The sequence below is a fragment of the Parus major genome, chromosome 8, assembly GCF_001522545.3.
Source record: "Parus major isolate Abel chromosome 8, Parus_major1.1, whole genome shotgun sequence".
Classification (NCBI taxonomy): Eukaryota; Metazoa; Chordata; class Aves; order Passeriformes; family Paridae; genus Parus; species Parus major.
In genome coordinates this window covers 14,880,713-14,904,127 of record NC_031777.1, presented here as the reverse complement: position 1 = coordinate 14,904,127, position 23,415 = coordinate 14,880,713, and the positions used below count along the sequence as shown (strand labels likewise).

General features: G+C 39.7%; 1 protein-coding gene across 2 annotated transcripts in view; it reads right to left on the bottom strand.

Annotated features, from left to right (window-relative positions):
* Positions 1–23,415, bottom strand: part of TGFBR3 (transforming growth factor beta receptor 3) — a 115,276-nt gene that overhangs the window by 43,099 nt on the left and 48,762 nt on the right. For both annotated transcript variants that reach the window (XM_015636573.2, XM_015636572.2), the window contains exon 4: positions 7,058–7,195. In XM_015636573.2, the coding sequence (XP_015492059.1) occupies positions 7,058–7,195 (138 nt within the window). The remainder of the gene's footprint in view (positions 1–7,057; positions 7,196–23,415) is intronic.

The window sequence follows — 23,415 nt, the reverse complement described above, 5'->3', positions numbered from 1 at the left end:
TTAGCAAATCAGGCTCCCAAAAAAATGCAGGCCTTTGAAGTCCCATGAAAGAAGAAACTAAGGCACAAGGACCTGCCAGTTTCCTGTGAAATTTACTGGCAAGTTGGTATTCTTGAAGTATTTCTGCCCAAACCAAAGTGATTACAGAGGATAGCTATAAATCATAAAATTTTCCTATTTTGGGACATCACACATACAGAACTTTTTTACCATACTCTGCATATTCATTTCATGTACTATATCTTGCTTCTTAAGCCAGAAATAGCACTTCTCTTCTGCAATGTCCTCCTGAAGTAAGCTTTGAATGGGAAAAAAAAATAACTCAACCCCCCCAGATATTTAAAGATGCCTTACTAGGGTTATTGTACTCTAACTCCCTTTACATGCATCATTTTCAAGCATATATTTACTACCCTGTCATTTGCTGCCATTCCTACTGCTGACAAAATCCTTCCACTCTTTTGCCAAGAACATAAGAATCACCACCATATATAGCCTGAGGTCCCCCTAATATTTCTGTGAGTAACCCATTTATACAGGCCTTAGAAAAGCGGTATTTTGCCAGGGTTGAATCATTCCAGGAGACAAAGTCCACAGGGAAATTTAACCATTGTGAAAACCATAGTAAGAGTTACTGTTTACTGAAAACTGCTTTTAATTTGACACAAAATGTTAATTTTTACATTTTTTTCAAAAGGCAAGGAAACAGTGTGGAGAGGGGAAGGGAGAATATGAACTTTTCCAAGTGGAAAAGGGCAACTACAGGATTATTTCCAGCTCCTGAGTAGAAGAATGATGAAGATTTATTAAAAAAAAAGCAAACTCAGGATTCTACAGTAATGTAAATGTCCTTTAAAATTCCTCTTCACACTGTTACACAACACTGAAAATCGACTGCTTTTACTTTGAATAGTGAAAGGTCACTATTTATACCAAATTTATCGCTAGCCATGCATTTCCTATCCTTCCTCACTCTTCTCCTAGCAGAGCACTCTGTTCACATCTGGGTCTGTTTAACCAGTGATTGGAAATTTAGCCTCCTGATTTCCCGTTAAATACTAGGCACAGGAAAACAAATAGCACTTGTTTTTCAGTGAGTTTTGTCAGTCATCCAAATCTAGTGCAAACCATAGAACAGCCTGTGGTTTGGTGCCAGTGACCCAAAATATGTGAACCATATTTTCATGAAGTGAGAGGAATAAACCAGCAATTGGCTACAGTAGTAAGAAAATGGCTCTTTTTCTTCCTAGAAATACATAAATGACTAATAATTAAATTCTTCATTCTATCAGTTTGTCTTCTTTAAAGCTTTTATCTTTTCAAATCTCAAACCAAGAGATCTGCTTTTGCTTTTATCATTACAGCTCTTGCTTCCTCCATTTCACTACCTTAACACACATTTCACTCCTAGCTCTTGCAAGTAAGGCTGTTTGCATAAGTGTTTTCTTATCCATAACTCTTACTCATTCAATCGCCTAAATAACTAACTCCGAGAAAAGAGCTGAAGCATCGCATCTTAAATAATCTATTTTATAAAATCACATACGTAGATATTTAAGGTGGTTTTGGATCTATTCTAACAGTGATTTCTAACAGGAAATCACAAAGGATTGGGATCTTTTTTCATTGATTTAATTCCCACTACTTTCACTTGCTGAGTAAAGACATTCCTAGGCTATAAAAGCAATTGAAAAAGCTACCAAATATAAAGAAAAAAATTTACTTGCTGAGTAGCACCTATAAAACCCTCTTTCTGTGCAGTTTCATAAAACTTCTGGTTTTCTGCCAAGACATGCTCGCAGTAAACTAGTTTTAGGGAAGGAGAAAAATGACGACTTGATGGGAAGGAAGGAAACAATTTTGCTGTATGAAAACTTAAAAGCAGGGTGGTGGAAGTGGTCTGGTAATGTTTTTCTGCAATATTGACTTGCACCAAGATCATAGGTAAAAGCAGTTCCTACAGTAGTTATCTAGCTTACATAAAACTGATCTGTCATAATCTAACCAGTCTAATCACCTCATCAGTGAAGATGTCTTTCAACTTCCTCTCCCACTCCCCTTTATAACGCAATTTTGGCATTTATTCACTGGAGAGGAAAAAAAAATAAAAAGTAGCACAGATGCCAAGCATTCCCCTTGCTGAACTGAACAGAGCTTTGCACCCATGCAATACTCTTCAGAATGATGAGCCCACAAATTGAACAAAATTCAATGTGAGCCCACTTGTACAAAAAGTGCCCAATTCCCAAATTGCTGTAATTCTGGGACATGTACAAATATATAATCACAATAATATAACTACATGCACCAGTAATTGAAGTGATGATTTACAGTTACTTAGGTCAGGCAGTCCATGCACTAACCCATTTCAGGTATTTTTGGACTGAAATGCCATGATTCTAAGGCACATTTATTTTTAACACAATGAAAATAAACTCAAGACTTATTTTACTAAAATTACAATAATTTCACAGCATCAGCTACTTCACCCATCAATATACAGCAACTCATGCAGAGTCCGAAAATAACCCTGTCCATGCTAAATGTATTGTTAACATCACACCAGGCAGACACCATATATTCCTCTCTCCTGCACACAGAGAAAATTTTTGGTTTATATCAAGATGCCAAAATTTTCTCTTAAGACTACTCACTAGTGTTCTTTCTGATTTATAGATGGAGAAAGCACCCCAAGAAGCAAAATGACAATACAAGCAACAGAACAGTGAAGCACAACTCCCTGTAGCAGCTTTGCCCTGTCATGATGGCTTTCTCCAAAGTACTGTCACTGTGAGAATCACTGTGCTTCCAGTCAGTGCCACTTCGGAAAAGAATCTTCAAAACATGACTAAAATAATCCTGATGCTAACTCAAGCTTTTATTTGTGTGGGGCACGCTACTTAACGTTAATGATAATTTATTCCACTGCGAGGTTTAGCCACCAGTAGACATTTTGTGAAAATGAAACCATGAGTTGTTTCCATGAAGATAAAGCACATGACAAGTCACTGAGTGAAACTACGTGCATTACATGATAAAAATAAGTGCAAACTCCCAGGTATACACCAAATCTACATGTCTATACTGAAAAAAATGTTTACCAAGAAGGTCATCTGTGCTTCCCCCTATATTATAGCCATGTACCCAAAGCCTGGATTTTCTCCTACATTCATTTTAAGCTTCTTAACTGATGGGAGGACCAGGCCAAAGGCAAAATCCATGCTTGAACTATGTGATAAGAAGTTAAACTCCAGCCCAACTCAGTAGAATTGTATTTTCCCAGTCTTTTGGATATGTGCTGATACAAGCTTTAAATCTTTTCATCCTTCCCAGCTGAGCTTTAATGGAAACTCAAACAATAAATTCACAGAATAAAAGAAACAGACCATTTTGCTAATGAGGACACTGAGAACTGTAGCCCTAACTCTACCCTTTTCTCCAGTACAATCACCATTCACATCACCAACTCAGTGTTTGGTTTCTCCACTTGTATAATGCTACTAACAGCACTTGTGCTCCAGTTCATCATCTCCTCATATCCTGGAGATACCTTGAAACTTATAATATAATTGATTTTAAATTTTTGTTTAGTTATTTGCTTACTCAAAGCATATGTCCCTGTAACAGTCTAAGAACTTGATTATGATACATTACAAGGAAAAAAAGCTAATATTAAAAAGAAATAAAGAGCTAGGATTTTACTAACAGCTACATGATCCTTTCACTACAAACTTTGACCTGGCTCTAGCAGTGTGGTCTTTATCAGCAGCAAGTCCCAGGAGTTGTTACTTACTGCTCTAACTAGGATTCAATCAATGAAAGACATTGCAATTCATACTTTACATACAGTATATTAATAAGATTTTGAATGAATGTATTGTTTGGAAAGTCTGAAGGAAAAGCTGGAAAGTCAACAAATATCTTGCCTAAGGCTTCCATAGAGACAGACACAATAGTTATGACACTCCTGTGGTATGCATGCCATGGATTTCTGTTTTGAGCATAGAATTCACAGGCACTAGAAAAGTTTTTTCAAATTCTAAATATTTTATGATTCAAAAGACTCAATTTTCTGTTTTGGCTATACATTTAAGGAGACTCAGAAGTCAGAGCCACAGAGCTAAGTATTTTTAAACAAGGACTAAGGAAGCATGCTCTGCACTCTGCAGCCCTTGGAGCTGCTATTTACAGTCCTAAGGTCAGTTGTCTGGAACTCATTGAAGGCTCTGGCACAGAGGCAGGCAACCTCTCAGCAGCTAGGGTAGAAGCAGTATGTCCCTTTGCCCCACAGCTCACTAAAACAAAAACTCTTGGTTCTGGAAAGGGAATACCTTTCCTAGAACAGAGACTGCTGCAGGGGGTGCAAACCAGCACAACTCAACACAGGCAAACAGCTCTATGCAAAACTAGAGCCCCTGGATCTCTGTTTGGCATACTGCACTTGCCCACAGGTGCTGCTAGGATTTCCTCCACATTTTTCATGTTTTCTGTGCCACATGATTCTGTGCTGTTTTTTAGAAAGCTTTTGGGAAAACAACGTATTTGTCCTTGTGAGCAGAGTGGAATTATGGAAAACCAACAGATGATGAACACATTTGAAGTTGTTCAGCCCATAACGTCATGGCTTATCATCCCGAGATGCCCCAGCTACTAAGAAACCGGGCCACAAAAAGTAGGAAGGCTGACCTATCCATGGTAAGAGACTGAAGTTAGCTTATGTTTACAGCAAAAGTATCCCCTTAGGGAAAGAACAAAGTGACCTTTAAGAGTGAGAGGGATAACAAAGACTAAACTGAGAGGTAATGGTGGATCAGTACCCTGGCACTCTGCAATCTTGTTCTTTGAGCTCTTTGTGGGAAAGGAAAATAGAAACCTTAACATGGTAGAAGGAAAAATACATATATTCATGTGGCACTTAAGGAGATCCAAAATTGCTATGGAGAGCGATTCAGATGGATTAGGGATGGGTTAACATTGAGAGCCAGTTCAGTGCCATGCAACAAAAAGACCAGCTCACATGGGCAGCAGCATTATCCCAGCACCACAGGCTGGCAGGAGGGCACAAAGCACCACAACATTCAGCCCTTACTGTGACCAGCAGACATTAAGAGACAGAGTTTTGAGAGGAGCTATTTGATTTGAGTATCCCCAACACATAAGTGAATCTGCAATGCCTACCAGGTACTCCTGCCCTGTCTGAGAAACAGTTCACTCCTCCCTGCAGCATCTGTGGCCAAGTTTACAGTGGCAGTTTTCGAGGTCAGGCAACATCTTGTTTGGCAAGAACCATGACTGCTGCTGCCCACCTCTTCAAGCCTGAGTTGTAACCAGAAGCACCTGAAGCAGTTTTCTGCAACAAATACTTATCTAATGATAGAGTTTTGGCAGTCAGAGATTGAGACATAATCCTGTTGCTCCTATGCCTCAGTGCAGGCTGCTGAAACCCCACTGAAACAAACTAAGCAAGCTCAGCATGATCACCATCTGAACTCCAGCACAATCAGCTGAGCAGAAATGGATGTGTCTCAGCAGACCATCTCTCCATTCCCAAAGCAAGACAAGGGGAGAGGGAAAATCCTGGGTGCAGAGCAAGAACACAAACTAGCTGAACAAAATCTAGTTGATATGAAATGGGAATGATGATGTAGGAGAAGATCAAAACTAAACTGAAAGTAGGTCCAAGGCTTTATTATCTGATGGAAGTTCCTGCTTCTTTTGTCCATGAGAGGAATGAGGACTTGTCACACTGTTGTTTCACATGTTGTTCCTCAGCCATTTTCTGAGCAGACCAGAACTGTACTGGTTGCATTCAGGACACATGACAGGAAAAGTCAACAAGATGATTAACAGTCAAGAGTCTCCAAAACACCAATGAAAAACCAAAGATTGTGAATACTTTAGAATAAAAACAAGCCCGTAGTCTTTGCACCAGTCAGTAATACACTGTACTGGAAACAGGACCAAGTCCTCCAAAGTTAAAAATATCAAGGCTACTCCTACTTTTATACTTTGATGACAGGAAAAAGAGAAACAATTCCAGAAAGCTTGTGGTGTCCAGCAAGTGACAGAACTCTTGGTGCACTTAACCATGTCACCACCACACCCGGTCAGCTGAGAGAGCAGTGTCCCTTCTTCTAGTCACCCCAGGACATGTTCTAATGCTGCACAGAGTCCATCTTCCTGTCCTGCTGATGCACAGTGACATAACTAAGCTGCCACTGAGTGCTGGAGAAACAATCTTGCCTACCACTGCCAGCTGTGCTGGAGGAGCAAAATTAAGCCCTATAAGGATACCACTAAAAATAATCAAGTTTAGTTCTGCAATTAGACTTGAATATAGTGAAAGCTGCAACTTTCATAAAGACAACTCATGATTAGACATGATGTCATGCATTAAAAATTTAATCCAAACAACTTGTCTGTTTCCCTACAAATAGCAAACTTGAATGTCCTGGCAAACTGTAAGGACATGATTTACAAATACTAGGTAATATTTGGATCTTGCATTATAAGCAGTGCTCCAGTCTTTCTGAGAAACAAAAATTACTTCATTCTGGGCTTAGGTTGGTCATTTCAATAGACCACAGCTTCATCAGAGGCATAAACCATAACTGGACATACTGAGCTCAATACATACAAATTTTTGTTTTGGTCACAGACAACACAGTTAGCATCCACTTCTAATATTTCCAATTGCTCTGAGGCTTTTTGCTTTATGGTACTATTAGACTTCCAATCAGGACTGGCAATCTGGTATAACCTCACGGCTTTTTGAACTCAAATGGCTGTTAGTTTTAAGAATTATATGATGTGCAGATTCTGAAAAGCAGTTTTGCTTTCCTTTCCTTAAATTCATGTAATTGGCTACTTTTTCCAAACTGCTTTGCTTTACCACCCAACTGGTCCCCAGAGTTCTACAATGAAACTTGACCCCCTCTTAACTTTTTTTTTTTTTAATCTTAAGTTTGAAAAACTTCCAAATGAATGCCATTAACTCCATGTTTTATGCAACAAGCAGCTATGACAGAGAGCAGGCCAGAGGACTGTGTACACTTACAAAGAAAACTCTTCGGATTCCAGGTGCCAGTCTTTCTGTTTTTAGCTTCCAGACCAAAGGCAGAGGAGAGTTGAGAAGAAACACCAGAGGCTTTTGGTGAATATGCACTGATGAAATTGGATTCAAATGTAATGTGACCTACAGAAAAACACAAAAAGATGTGAATACTTCCTGGAATTTGAAACAATGAATCAAAGCTAATTTTAATATATACTATGACTTGTAGCATTCAGACCTCTTGACTAAAGATTATAGACTAATCTATTTCCACAAAAGTCAGTCAACGGAGCACAGAGAAAATAAAATACGAAACAGTTAACATTTGTGCTGTATGCTTGCAAAGTGCTGCTAAAAAGAAAACCTTGGCAAATGCTGATGAAAAACAGCATATGCAAAAGGTCAAACCACTAAGCTGAGAGTTGGAGAACAAGGAGATAAAAAGAACTGCAAAGCTAACTCTGATTTCTGGTTTCTAGATGGTAGCCTACAAAACTTGCTTAGAGTATAAAACTTGCTGATTCTGTTAAGGGCATAAATCTAGCCTGCAAAACAAATAAAACTAAACGAACAAAAACCAGGAGGAACAAATCCAGAAACACAAGTGAGCACTACATTACTTTATAGAAGGAATTCCAAACGAAATTTTAACATACACTAGGGAAAGAAAATGCCTGTGTTCAGAGACTAAAGAGATACACAGGGTAAATGATTTGAGGAAAGTAGACACCGTGGAAGTGAAGCAACCTGTTACAGGTGGCTTTGAAACAACCAGTTTGTAGTTGCTGGAAGTCCCTCCTACCCAGCTCCTCGTATCCCAGTACTGCCCTTCTAGAAAGGGTTCAATGTTGGACAAAACCATAACCAAACACACCACGGAGCAGCCTGTCATTTTTTACCATATACAGACTTGCAGTTGATATTACAGTGGCTTTGTGGCATCTAATAAGCTGTTTAAGCAGTCAGGATTTAGCTTGATACTTTATCCCACCTTATAGGAAGAAACTTTTAGTGCGCAATGGAGAGATGATCTACCACAGACTGAGCAGGGAAGCTGATGTCCCACCATACTGGTGACAGGCAGGTTCCCTGACAATCACAGCTCTTTCTCAAAAAAGGTACAGAGGAAGCAAACATGAACACAAACACCAGTCTGAGTAGTGGCAAACAGAAATGAGCATAGAGATAATTCAGAATTAATCCTGTATCCTGCTAATATCCTAATAAATATCCTAAAGAGGTTTTTAAAGGATATGTGAGATAGAGAAGGGCCACTATATATATAGTGGCAAACAACCATTAGTTTACCAGTAAAGTAAATGGAGATTCATCTAGTAAACTAACTAGATGAAAGCTAGAGAACAAATTGAAAACTAGGTACCTATTACTGTTGAAAATATTTTCCAAAATAGAAAGTAGGGTGGTTTTTTGGTTGGTTGGTTTTCATTTGTACTTTGTTTGGGTGTTGTTTTTGTGTTTGGTTTTTTTTTTTTTGTTTGGTTGTTTAGTGGGGGTTTTTTTGAATTTTTTTTCTTTTTTCTTTTATTTATTTCACCTTGAAAAGTTCACTGTCACTATAAAGTTAAAGCCAGGCTCTGGTCTCAGGTCCAAGACACCCAGAGTACAGCAGAAAGACCTTTTTTCACTACTTAAGAACTTGCAAAAAAGCTAGCAAACAGCTGTCTGTGCTCTCACACTAACTGGTAGCAGTTGCTTACAAACAGAGTGCACCAGATTCTGAAATGTCACTGACCAAACATGTCTCCAGTCCCCACAGTGACAGACATCAAACCCCACAAATGCACCTCTGGGAGCACTGAGGACATCCTCGTCCTCCTCTTTGTTAAGCTTCATTAACACCTGTTGGGAAACTGAGTAAATCCATATTTGTACTAAACCCAAGCTGCTTTAAAGAATGAGCTCCCCTCCTGGCCAGCAGCTGGGCAGTGACAGCCCTGCCTGCAGGAAAGCCAGGCAGTGCCATCTTCTGCTCTCTGCAGCCACCTCTGGCACCGCCTGGCCTCTCCAGCAGAAGACACAATGGCATTTACACGTTTCATAAAGAAAACGCTAAGTACCACAGACTACCAAGAACCACATTTCTCTCCATTTTCTACCTCTAGAGAATAAAACACCTCATTTTAGCAAACTGCGGGGTGGTAGTGCTCTCAATTCTGATGGGTGGATGAAGACCTGAAGTACGAAGCAGCCCCGCTCTAGCTACAGAAACTGCTTTGTTCTATCAGCTATAGAGCCAAAGTAGTTCTGTTACCTGAAAATAAGAGAGAAATTATTCATTTTACAAGACTCCTGCTTTGTTGTTCTGTCTAGAAATGGAGAGGTGAAAGTAAAAAGGAAAAGGTGTTTAGAACCCCTATTAAATTCACAACCATTAAAAAGCTTTCATTAATTCTTGCGGCTTTTCAGTAATCATCACTAATTAACAATAAGCTCTTTAAACTATTAAATGTAATTACCTTGTTCTGGGCTTATGTTTTCTTACAAAACAATAAAAATACTGTAATCTCAGTTTAGTGAAGTAGTTCAGTTATATCTTTTGAAGTTCTGATCTCACAAATATGAGTTCAAATTTTATTATGATTTTTTTTCAGCTTCAAATGGCATAAAGTACATCCAACATATTTCCATGCCAAATAATAACTGATTTTGTTTGATCCTAGATATTGATGGAATTACTTATAATATAGTTTGTGTGCTAAAAAAACCAGTAACAATTCTCTTGCACTGGCCAACAGGAGCACTCAGCTTAGGCTTGCACCCTGGCTGTGTTTTTGTCAGAATGTCAATCCAATGTAAAATATATGGCTCTTATTAGAAACTTAATTTTTTTTTTTACTATTTAAAACTTCTGTTATTTATTAAAAGCAGGAATGATACAATACATATCACACACTCTGAAAACTTCATCTCAGAAACAGCTAGGCCAAGTCCCTTGGGTGATAAGGAAATGGAGAAGTACCTCTGTTTCAACTGATCTCAGACAAATTTGTTCAAAGCCAACATCTATCAAACAAGACAGATGTTTTAGACTTCATGAAGATTTATTCCTGTTGTTTTAGTCACATGAGAGCACGTAGAGTAATCATACTACCTTAGTGAGAAAATCAGAGACTCTTTGCAACTGGATCTACTATTAGACTTTGTAATTGCTATTCCCTCAGCTTTGACAATTAAAGATGTATATAATACACACATACATTATTATTTCCATACATGCATGGAAATAATCAACAAAGTTTGAGCTGTATGCAGAAGTAGTGATGTATCTATCCATGCCTTTGGCCAAAATGATAGGGTAAGTTATACCATATAATGGAATTTGCCTACATTTCTGCCTGAAAAGTGTAGATTCTTGGGAAAAGCTACAGGACTTCAACACCAAATCAACTTTTTTCATAACCAAATGAAATGCTTCTAAGAAAATTTTCCAAATAAAGGTAATTTTGCATTACTGCACTCCTCAGTGATGCTTATGACTAAGCAACAAAACACATAATGCAAAACTCATGTGCCTAGTCCTAAATGTGAGAAAGAATATAGTTAATGGGACCGTGCTTCTGCAGCAGCCTCCATCGCTGTATTCCTTAGCATACATATTCCCTGTCACTACACTCGTTTGCATAACAGAGCACTTGGGAAAAAACTGAGTCTTGAGCCAAGAACCAACTTGGTTTTACAGACTGGGAAAAAACCAATCCAGAGCTCCACAAAAAACTGCTCACGACCATCTTGGTCATCATCTTTTTCATAACCAGTCTCTGCTTCAGAGCTAGCACTGCTGAGGAACCTACCTGCTGGGCAGCCAAGTCTGAATGTGGCTGTTCCCACTGAGAAGTTGGACAAAATTAACACTCCTCAGAGCATAACTGTTTCTCCCCCTATATTTACAGTTGCTCCAACATCACTGTCAGTACTTGATACACAGCAGTGGTATCTATTATGAGAGACTTTCTTCTGGTTCTTAGAATATTTTTCAAGCAAGCTGCTGGAGAGTTACCAGCACTCAAGGTCTTTACGCCAAAAACCTGCTGCCAAGCATTTGGGTTTTTTACGTTGCATAACTACAATGAGTGGGCATCACATGGAAATTTCAGCCCAGGTACACTAGGCATGGTCAGAACAGCTCACCAGAGAGGTGTTTAAGTGAGGGAGGCTGGTTTTAACTGCAGAGTCCAAGTGAAATCCTGGACTTTGACTATGCATCAGAGGCACTCAAATGCCTTTTCCCACTCCTGCTTCAGAGATTCAAAGACTTAATAGGACTCGAAGGTGCTAAAAGTTATGACATTGACACAAGGACAAGTTCACACTTCAGCTGCACCAGCACCTCCAGCATGACACCAGTGCTCTCTTTAGCTCTGCCTTGCTAAGCTTTCTGCTGCCACAGCTGTGCTCCTACTGACTTGTCCCTTTGATAATTTCTGGCATGGCTCTCTCCATCAACAGCACCACAGAGGGAGATCTTCATCCCCACTCTCCCTACAGCAATCTCAACAAAATGTCATTTCTGCACCCACTGTGGCTCTAGTTATACCATACATTAGCTGAGTCCCAAGTGATCCCCCTGCCCTGGACACCCTTCTGTCTCATCTTAGCTCAAGAGCTATTCAAGTCACATCCTTTCTCATGTGTCTACAGTTCATAGCGTCTTCAAAACATGACACAAATTGACAGAAAGATACTGGATTGCTTTAAACCACCAAAAAATAAAATGTTTCTAATTAATAGAACAAGAGATGACTATAAATTTTCCCTTTCTTTTTGTATTTTCACTGACAAAATCCATATTACTAAATATTTATGTAAAGCCTTGCCCAGAAACTCCATCAGAAAACAATCCTGTGTGTTCAGTACTCTAAAGAGTGTTTCAAAGACACAGTATGAAACTCTGAACTCACTGAACTCTGTGGTAAAATTACTACCTTTTTTTCTGAAACTCCCATCAGAGCTTTATTTAAAAAAAAAATAAATCTGTGATCCAAAAAGGGACATTCTCCATCTATTCCTAGATTTTCAAAGAAGCTTATAAAATACACACATTTTGTACTTCTCAACAACAGTTACCTCAGTCAAAGTCTTCTGCATCTCAAGCAGCAATGTGATCACTTTGGTCAAACAATACCATAAGAAAATGAAACCAGAATAATTAAACTGACTTGGGCATTTTTAGGTCACCTAGTCCATTTAAAAAGCAGCTGCTATTACTTTGCCCATATTATTTTAAAAACATATTAAGAGACAGCATATTATCCAAGCAGACAGCAGCACAACAGTACAGGAAAATAAGTCAATGTAGTCCAACACATTCCTCACTCCCAGTGAAGAGCTCATTTGATCACAAAGCTGTTGCACAGCCAGCCTTTTCATTGTGTAATCAATAGCTAGGCCAGACCTTCTGGGCATATGTGTCAGCAATGGTCCTCTCAGCAAGGCTCAACTTCGGCAGCTGTTTGTCAGAGGAAGCTCCTCTTCAGACTCGTGTCTGGCCCCCTTTGGCACACACTCCTCCAAATAATACATGACTAACTTGTGAGGAATACAAAAATTTGGTCATAGCTGAAAATTACAGATTAAAGCTACTCTGAAAACCCTAGAACAAAACCTACACATTCCTCTTTAAAAAGCATCGAAGTACAGCTGGGATGTGAAGCCCAGTGGTCCTGTGCTATTTGCTAGAATGCCTTTTTCCATTCACAGGCACAACGCCCATCCCAGCTCCGCTGGCACTGCTGGGCCAGCTGCGTCTGCACGGACCTGCTGGTCACTGCTGTCTGCACATTCTGCACACAGTTCCTTTAAGGCCTCCAGCAGCAGCGAGGTTCTTCTGTCCCCAGAGATCAGTTTCATGGAAGGCTGAGTATCACCACAGAAACCAACTACAAAAACAGTCTACGGGCTCCTGCCCCACTACTCTGGTAAAGCAATTTGTACTATGTGAAAGGCAAGGACACAAATGCTGAAAACTGATCAAAGTAAATGCTGCTGTTAAAGTACCATTTTGTTTTGCTGACTTCAAGGCATCAAATCACAGGCTCTGTGTTTTGTTCTAAAAAGATGAAAGTTAAGTGCCAAGGATTTGTAAGGTTGAATTAACTATTCCGGCATGAAGACCTTTAGATAAATTCATAGCACATTTTCCAAAACAGCCAGTACAAATCTGTGCTAATAAACCAGGACAAAATACGCGGTATTGTATTAAATTACACTGACTAGGCTTGGACAGCTGGTCTCCAAAAAGAAGAAAAAAAGAATTTTAACTCTCAGACCACTTAAGTACATTTTCTGACTTACAAGTGATGCATTAAAGACAGATTTATGACATCTTAACTCATTACTCTGCTGCAAAGATTAAATTAACTAATTCAAAGCAGGCAAAATTTAGAGCTGAAATCTGAAAATTTATATCTATCTCTGCTCTAAGTGTTCTCACTCTTTTTGTTATGACAATATTTACAGAACATAGTTTATTCTGGTATTGCAAGTCAAAGAAATTAATATGAAGAAACTTATTTTTAAAGTTCACTCGTGTCTGTCAATATAGGAGATTTGGAATTTCTACTGAAATTCACTTGAGAAAATATGATGTTGGTACATTGGCCATAATAGAATTCAGTTAAGGATTAATCCATTAATCCACCTCAACTGGTGGGAACTGGTACTGCACCACTTTTCAGAAGTGTTTAAGTACTTTAGGAAGAATACTTTTCTTTTTAAATAAAAGTCAAGAAAAAGCATACTCTTTAGACAGAGATTGTCATTCAAAATGGAATACTGTTTTTTTCCTCCCCCTCATATTTTTGCTATGCTCACTGAATATTGTGTTACAGATTTGATATGAAGCCAGCTATAGTAGATCACAATACCCAGCCTTCCAGAGCCAACAGTTTCTGAGAGAGAGAGTTTGCTGATTTTTCCAAGAAATTGAAAATATGTTCACATGGTGTTACTGCTTGAATGTAACTTTGCTTTCAGGGTTACATATTTGCACTCTTAAATCTAACTGTTGTATAACCTTGTTCATAAAAGCATAAAAGCACCTACTGAATATCTTCTGGGAAGGTTCTCCAATGCAGACTCTGTTCAGAGAGAGCAAGCATCAATTTTTGAAAACTCACCCCAGCAATCAGACAGAAGATCTTCAAAACAGTATCAAAAAGAACACTAACTCCAAGGAAACTGCAGCAGTACTAAAAGCAAGCGCTCATACCCACAAACAGTTATTTTTCTCCCACAGAAACCAACACTGTGACACCTTTGCAACCCTTGCCAGGGACACACCATGCCACCTTCTCTCAGCCAGATCAACACTCATGGATGCTGCTGAGGCAGGGACCTTGGGGGAGAGCAGGGAGGGAGCTGCAATGGATGAGGCACAAGGGAGGGAAAGACCTTTTGTTACTTCCAGGACAAAGGACAACTCAATCCTTAGGGAATGGATCTGAGTCCCAGGTAGCATCTACCGAGGTGCATGGGGGACTGAAGTTTATTCCCAAGGGTCATGTAACACTCCAATTTTAAAATCAACCCTTTGCTTATTTTACCCTAAATACATGATTACAAATAGATTGGCATTGCTTGGACCTTCTCGCCCACACAGTACTAGAGAATCAGACTGACTAAACAGCAGTTATAGCTCAGTTCTAAAAATCATGGGAAAGATTCACCCCTGGCATAATTCCACTGAAGCTGCTGGCATTAAACCAGAGACTGATGTGACCCCTTACGTTACTCCATCAAAGAGAGAATACTATTGCACAATCTCTTGACCGTTACAGTCTACCACCCAGACTGGAAAACTAGGCTCCATAAAAAAGAAGACAAGAAAACAGGAAAGTTGATAAGGACTGCCAAACTATGATCTGTGGCTCACTGCATTCTCTTCATTAAGAAGTACTCCCAAAAACCTTTGACCAAAAGGTGTTTGAAAACTCCTTTTCACTTCACCCCTGCTTGTCCTGCAATAGGGGCTGAAGGTCAGGGTGTGCTATGTTAGACAAAAAGAGCTTAAAAATCAAGTCCTACAGCACATGAATATGCCAACATCCACTAGCAAATGATTTTGAATTATGCGTGATGTTCCCATTATTAACAATTCAGAGGAAAAATCAGAGAATCACACAAGAAGCTGAGTTGGAAGGGACCCTCAATGATTATCAAGTCCAACTCCTGGCCCAGCACAGCACCATCCCCAAGAGTCACATCCTGTGCCTGACAGCATTGTCCAAATGCTTCTTGACCTCTGTCACACTTAAGACTGTGACCACATCCCTGGGGAGCTGTTCCAGTGCCCAGCCACTCTCTGGGTGAAGAACCTTTTCCTAATATCCAACCTAAGTCTCCCCTGACACAATTTCAGGCCATTCTGTTGACTCCTGTCACTGGACATCACAGAGAAGAGGTCAGTGCCTGCCCCTCCTCTTCCCCTCATGAGGAAGTTGTAGAATGTGGTGAGGTCTCCCCTGAGTCTCCTCCTCCCTAGGCTGAACAGACCAACTGACCCCAGCCACTAGATGACAGCCCCAAAACATGTGTTCAAGACAAGAACTAAACAAAGTTTCTGTCACCTTTGCAGGGATGAAGCATCACCCTTGAGTTTGGCACCTGCTCCAGGCAGAGCAACACATTGTCTTCAATGAAGATCTCAGGTGTCAGAACCAGCTACAGAAAACTGACCTGCCCATATACTGACTTTGTTGTTGTATCCAACAGACAGATGAGAGAGAGCCCTTTAGAATAAAAACCTAAGGGCTTGCAGCATACTCAAAAATTACCTGTAGCTCTCCCTGCAGTGTAAGCCCCGGTACATTTCTTGCCCCAATATTAAATGACCAAACTGAAGGTCTGTGTAATAGGATGGAACTGCAGCACATTTAGATCTCATGTGGATTTGTAATTCAGCTGCTCCACACATCAGACTTTAAAAAAGCAAATTACAAGTAAAATTCAGTACTTTAACATTATCAAGGACATCATGTGCCAGATGAGTACAATGGTATGCTGTATGACATTAAACATACTGCTCTGTTCTTGGCAGGAGAGTTGCCAGTGTCTGATTCATAACTGGTGGGTTCCTGCACCAGTGATACTTTCTCCTTAAAAGTGTAAGAGTAGGTAACCGTGCTGGTAAGGTTTTACTGGAAATTCAGTGCCTGTTCAGAAAGCACCACAGCTCACATGGCGTCAGAAAATTCTAACACAAGGAGACATTACAAAAGAGACCTTCTAAGTTCATGAAAATGTTGGACTATTTCTACCCACAGCTTAATCAAATAATTTATTTGCAGGCAAAAACATAGCAAATTAATTTCTGGTGTTCCTAAATTATTATTCTAAGCTGAAGCAGCCAAATGCTAATAATTTATGCAAATACCTAGGTAATAAAAGCTATTCCTGATATAATTACTTGACAAATATGCAGGACAGTTATTTAAGTCCTATATGCAATAGAAAGGGATATTACTTTCACAGTGCAAGAATAATAAGAGTAAGAAAACTTCAGGGTTTGTGTAAGGACAGACCACAAAGGCCAATAACTGTATTACCATAAGTCATACTGAGGCAGTTCTGTGAAATCATCTTGAAACTACAACCCAAACAGTTTACTGATAAATTTCATGTAGATATCATACGCACACTGCCTACGTCAGCTTCATTTACCTGAATTATACAAAATCCAGCTTGCCCTGTGCATATATATTTCAATTCCGTTTTCGCTGAATGTGTTGTGCATTACATAGCTTTGAGAACCAGAATTCTCCTGAAAAAAAAGGAGATTTTTCAAAAACTTCTGTCTGCAGCAAAGAAAACAGTCTCAGCACAAGCAGTTCTGCTCAGCTTTGCATGTAACTTTCACACGATAATCCCCACTTTGGTCACCTGCGGAGCAAAGTCTGCCCACAGTGACCAGCCCCACGGTTCAGCCAATGGAAAACTGATGCCCATCACTACAAAGCTGGGACCCCTTTGCCCATTCTATCTGTGATCTGAACGAGACACTCAGGCTCCCAAAGAATTAAGTGAAACCATTTGTGTCATCTGGCCTTCTGCAGATCAGCCAGGCTTCCCAGCACTCTAGTCCTAAAAACACAATTCTCCACCCAGCTTTGCATAAATCAGTAGATGTCAATACCACTCACATGGCATATAATGAATCCTGAGGGGATAGTCTTCCTTTTATACACTTTGTAGAAAAATTCATTGTTGGCTTTAGATCTGTTTAAGGGCAGAGGATCTGTCCCTGTACACCACAAGTACAGCATCTCCTCTGCTGCGGCTAGCAGCCTATTCAAAAAATGGTATCATCATACTAAGTTTTACTGTAATGATTTAGAAAGAAGCCTCATACAGAAATGAAACAAACTTCCAGATGATTTTCCATTCCACACTTATGTGTGCATATATTGCAGATCTAGGTTTTTCTTTAGTGCATTGCCTGAGCTGCAAATTTTAATTTGCCTTCCCACCCCCAAAGTATTACCAGGTAGTTGTGCAACAGGGTACCCAATGCCCTGAAAACAAAAAACGGGTGTGGAGGGGGTTAACTATGTCAGAAGATATATGAGTACATTCTAAAAAGCAGCTCCTGTCCCAAAGGAAAAGCTTCTTAATCTGAGAGATAAAAGACATATGACAAATTTCTGCCAGGACTATTTTTCTTAAATGCATTTGGGGCCTTCTAAACAGATCTACACAGGCAATTTTGAGTAAACACAAGTTTCTACTGCCTGTATTTTCAATAAGTTAGACAGAGGGGTGCTAGCCACCCAGCCAGAAATGACAGAGCTGCACTAATGTATCACTAAAGTATTGATATATCTTGCCTCTCAACAGGCCTTGTTAGTCCAGGTTCAATATGATATTAGTACTGAATGCTGTGTATTCAGAGACAGCATCAGCACTATCTCATCTCCACCAGGTCCAAGGGCAGAGTTGACACAGCAGGTTCATCTCAACTGCAAAACACCGTGCAGATGTAACGCAGCACAGTGTCTAAAGAACATCACAACAAAACTGGAATCTGAGTACAGAATTTCCAGATCTCAGGGTAAATCCTTAATCATCCTTAATGATCTTTAACATCATGCTTTCCATTGTTTCAAAAGCTGCAGGTGTGGAAGGGGAAGAGGATAAAATAATAGGGCTTCAGAAAGCAGTAAATTCTACAAATAAACAATAAAAGATGACAGAAAGACTGCATGGAAAAAGGTTATGCCATTTGAAAGCCTCCACATACAAAAACAAATCTGGTGCTCAGGATTTGCAGCTAGACCACAGATAGATCCAGGTGACTGGATCATTCTACAGGTGTCTTTTAAAGAGGCACTGTCACATATAAAGTGTAAAATGAAGCATTCACATCTTTACTGGACATGCAAAATCAAATTTTTGCTTTCCAAGCCAGGGTAAGGAACAGCATGTGTGCATGACTCATAAAAAACAGAAAGCTTAGCAGCAGCTCCAGATTTAGGAAACAGTTTTGTTTACTTTACTGTGAGTAACGCACCAGCCCAAGTAAGAGCTGGTGCAAATGCATGTCTGTACTACATATGCTTACAAACAGTATTAGAAATTAAATACAAAGGAAACGGCTTTCAGAAGATTATAAGTAATTGTTACCAATCTACTGTCTCTCTACTCCCCTGGGGTGGGTCTTCAATCTTCCCAATTTTTTTCTTATTTTCAAACTTAAACATAATCAGAACTTTTAATCTCTGTACAAAAAAATGCAGAATTTGAGGAATATTTAAAATAATGATTTATGATACTACACAGGAAAAAAACCCCACCAAAACCCCAAAGGTACCAGATTTTCTATTTAAACAGGCCTAGTCGACTAAGTAAGGCTACTCCTATCTCTATATAATTGCAGAACCAATACCATAAAATCTGACAAAAACCTCCAGGAGAAATTTATGATGCTATCAAGTATCTTCTTGCACAATGATGCCATTTTATACACATCATATCTGCACTGTCTCACTGATTCTTGCTTGAAAGGAGATTTACTGAAGAAAATACTGGCTTGCTTTCCAGGTAGGTAAGTAAGAACTAACTGCTGCTCCCTGCATGCAGTATTTTTCTGTGCAGCCTCCAGGTACATCTTCACTGTTCAATTTACTTCACTGCAGGTATCACCAGAAACCCAATAAGTGAAGGTAAGATGGGATGTTCCAGTTGCCTGCACTGAGGAAACACCTACAAGCAAGATCCTGTATTTCTCTGCAAAACCAATGTCATTCAGAGTCACCTTTCCCAAGAGGCCTCAGACCCCCATGTACACATTCACACACACTAGCACACCATGTCCATGCAGGAGACATGAACACTGCACTTCCTTGAGAGATGATGGAAGAGTGAGCCAGACCTCAAACAGTCTTCAGTGTAAGAAAATGTTGGCTGTCGCCAGAATGGTGACAGTTCTTAATACTCTTCCCTCTCGAAGGCATTTGAGTCGTGACCAAATACTGATTTTCATCTAGACACACTAACTACTGCCACCACCATGTTTATTACATTTGACATGATGTCCAATCATAATAAAAACATTTCTTTATTATAAATTGCCACAGCAATTGTTAAAGAGACACTATCAGCTATGAATTAGCTATATTTCCTTCAAATGTTTCAAGCAATTTAAGTTTCAGATAGTTGTACCTCATGGTGGTGCTATTTTTGCATCTTCTCCTTTAAATAACAAGTTTTCCTACTGTGTAAATACTCTGCTTATGTTTCACAGGGAAAATAAAAGACTCTTCTAGAGAAATGCAAACTTAAGTGTTATCGAAGTGTTATTAAAAGCAAGATCAACATAAAAACACCCAACCAATTAAAACATTTGTTGTTCCTCTGTCTTCCACAGCATGGTTTTACTTTTTCAGCTGATACAGGAGCATGGCTGTCAGGCATGGCAAACTCCACGCAATTTATTTTGGAAACTTTCCCCCGCACTGGGAGGCTGAAGAAGAATGGCTTGATTAATTCCAGCTTTTGATTCAGACACTCTAGTGAACAACATAAATATGACCACTTGTGACAAATGTTGCTCAAACATCTCTCACACAAATGCATGAGCTCAAAGCTAGACAGGAACCTGACCATGGGGTTTGTGATATAAATGGACTCCTGGAAATGTCATCACTTCCTTAATTATCTTTTCTTAGAGAAAGTAATTGTAGACAAAGCAGTAAGTTATAAAGAAGACATGTCAGAAGCTTTGAGGAAACTGGAATACAAATCACAAGTCTATGACCAAAAATCAAGACACATCTGCCTGAAAGAAACATGTGAAACAATGTGAGCCCATGTGCACAGTGTGCTTACACACACATGCCATAGAGAGACAGGAAGAGTCCATCCAGCAAACAGCAGCAGCACCACTCTTGCTCTCTACAGCCCTGCAAGAGCACATCAGTACCTGCAGCATCTTGTCTCAGAGGAAAACAAAGAGTCCAGTTTACAGCTTCCAACACAACACTTTAAGGAGCAGTCAGCAAAACCAAAAACTGTGTGGAGTCATAAAACTCATACTGACATTTTTCCTTCTGAACCCGTTAGCATTCTGTGGTAGGCCTTGGCATGGCTTCAGACACCGCTCCACACAGCTCTCTCAGCTGAGAACAGGGCTCACTTTCTGCACACAGCAAACAGTCCCATTTCTAAAAACGGAAAATACCAAGGGTTTGCACAGCACTTTCCAAGTCATGAGATGTCACTGCTGCCTCTTTAAGGGCAGACACGCGTCAAGCCACGCTCCTGCAGGACACAGGGCTCTGTACAAACAGGCTCCTCTGGCCAACACAGGACTTCCTCTGGCAGCTCTGGTGGGCAGAACTTGAAAGGACTGCCAAATCCAATGACCAACAAATCCTGAACTGGCTAAAAACAACGTGCAAAGACTGCAGTGAAGACAAACAAGATAAAAAACCACATTTTAACAAGTGGGATTCTATGCAAGCATGAATGCCTCAAAGAGCTAACCAAGAGATGAGGGAAAAGAGCATTTTCAGACAACAAGCAAACTCTACTTCTTAAAGATACGGCAATGCCATGTTCATCATGAAGGTAATTAAGACATCAGCATCATTTTAATGTATCAGCTGCACGGGAGTTGCAGTTTTCAGCAGATACAGAGTTATCTGAGACAGGCACTGAATGACTACAATTTCTATGGCACATGCTGCTGCTATTCTTAAGGCTTTATAAGGTCTATCATGTACTTTTTTACTGATTCAGTCCAGTACTCCAGCTGGGCTCTTGGGCATGGCTGTGCATAAAGGGGGCAGCCTGCGAAACCACCCTGGTGAGCCAGTGGAGCTACCACAAGTTGTGGGCAAGCTTTAGAAATTACCCAGGAACAAAGATGCATGTGATGAGGAACTCCTGCTTTCCAAGCAACAAATATAGGGTGTTCCTGGAGTACATTTACCACAGCATCACTCACAGCTTGACTCTGAGACCTCACTGGTACAGAGCACTGGTGGAAGCAGGAATTCATCTGGACTTCCCAATCTCAATCCTTCTAGGTGGCACCCTTCTCTCACAAAACACCATGCAAAATGTTTACAATAAAAAGCAGTAGTCAACCTCAAATTTGACAAAGAGGCTTGCAGGTGGCCAAACTAATTTTCCATTGTTATTCTGTATACCCAGTGTGACTGATTATATTGTCTCTGCACAACTTCATGAACCACACATCATCAAGGAACAAGAAGTTATGATTGAGTTGACCTTGATGGGCTTAGCATAACAGGAGAGCTGGCCAGCTGAAGAGGCTGAAGGTTCAAAATGCCTGAACGTACTTGCATTGAAACATGCAAGTCTGCTGCTCTAGCTAGAGATCCACTACTGCTGCTAAGCTAAGGTGGTCAGAAAGTAAAGGCAAGAAAAGGAAAATACCCATGCGAAGTTCAGATTTGGTCTGTACCTTGGCAGAGGCACAGTGCTTTGTTTTATCTCTCAAAGCTTTTTCTTCTAAAGCAGCAACTATTTTTCTTCAAAGTAAAGGCCTTTGACCTACCAGAAATACTAAATATACCCACATGCAGCACTGTATACCTATTCAAACAAATGAATAGGTAACAAAATCCTCACAAACTCCAGCTGTCAAGTAACAAACCTTGAATTCCCTTCCTGCTTGCTGTCAGCACATGACCTCCAGGCCCCCTCTGACCATGGCTCTGGTGCTGCAGGTCAGCATGTTTTAAATACGCCCAGAAAGTGGCCCCTTTATCTGAGCTGAATCTCAAGGCTGTTCCTGGATCTCTGGATGCCTGAGCATTAAACAAAACATTTTTCCCTGACATAGCCTTGGGTAAGGCTGTTGTAGTATTAAACTTCTGAAAACAGTTGAAACAAACACACTGGGAAATACAGTAAATATGTAGCATAATAGGCAGAATGAACTAGGTTTTCAACACCTTTATCGCCCAGATCTTCAAAGTTCAAAAAAAATCAAAAACACTGTGGCACAGAAAAATTATCCTGAATTCAGGATCAGCCTATTATAATTAGCCCGTTCCAGGAGCTAACAGTCATTTTAATATCATGTTTACTCTCAAAGGGAATTTTTTAAGTTGTTATTATTAACTTTTTACCAAGTAACACTGATTCAACAGCAGGGGAAAAAGGTCCATCAAATTATTACAGCCTCAGTGGTGTTACTCAATATTATAAAAATAAAGACAAGTCCTTAGTTTTCCTGCCTTCATTTAATCTACCACATGTTAAACATCTGTATCAGGCCTAATATCTTAAAGTCTTTGAGGATGAGGATGTCAATGAAAACAATAGTGAATCCATTGCCAGGAACTCTGATTCCATGTATTCATATGTATTCAATCCTAAGTATTCACATGAGATTAATTTTATATGCCCCTCCTCTCTCCCTTTAACTATTTCAATTGCGACTGTGTGCTTGAAGCAGCACAGGAAAATCCAACCAACAGGCATAAGAAAAGATCCTCCATTAATTTAGGACTTGATAATATACCTAGAGCAACTTCTATCTTAAAATAACTTTTATGCTCTTCTATACACATTTTTCTGGTGCAAATTTCTAGAGTTTCCAAGTGACTCTGCAAACAATAACTCTTCCCCAGAACAAACAGTTCAATGAGGAAGCAACTATCTCCTTTCTAAAAACTGAGAAACTGAAGCAGTGAAGATACCTAAAGCCAAAGAGAAAGTTATTGTAAGAGTTCAGTAGTTCCTGGCATTCAGCTGCGACCCAGATCAGTACAGAAATGCACACACGCACTCACTTCCCCAGGAATATTTGATCAAATAAAACAAACAAAAAAGGCTTGCATTTTTCTTGCCAAGTTCAATATAAACACTTGAGG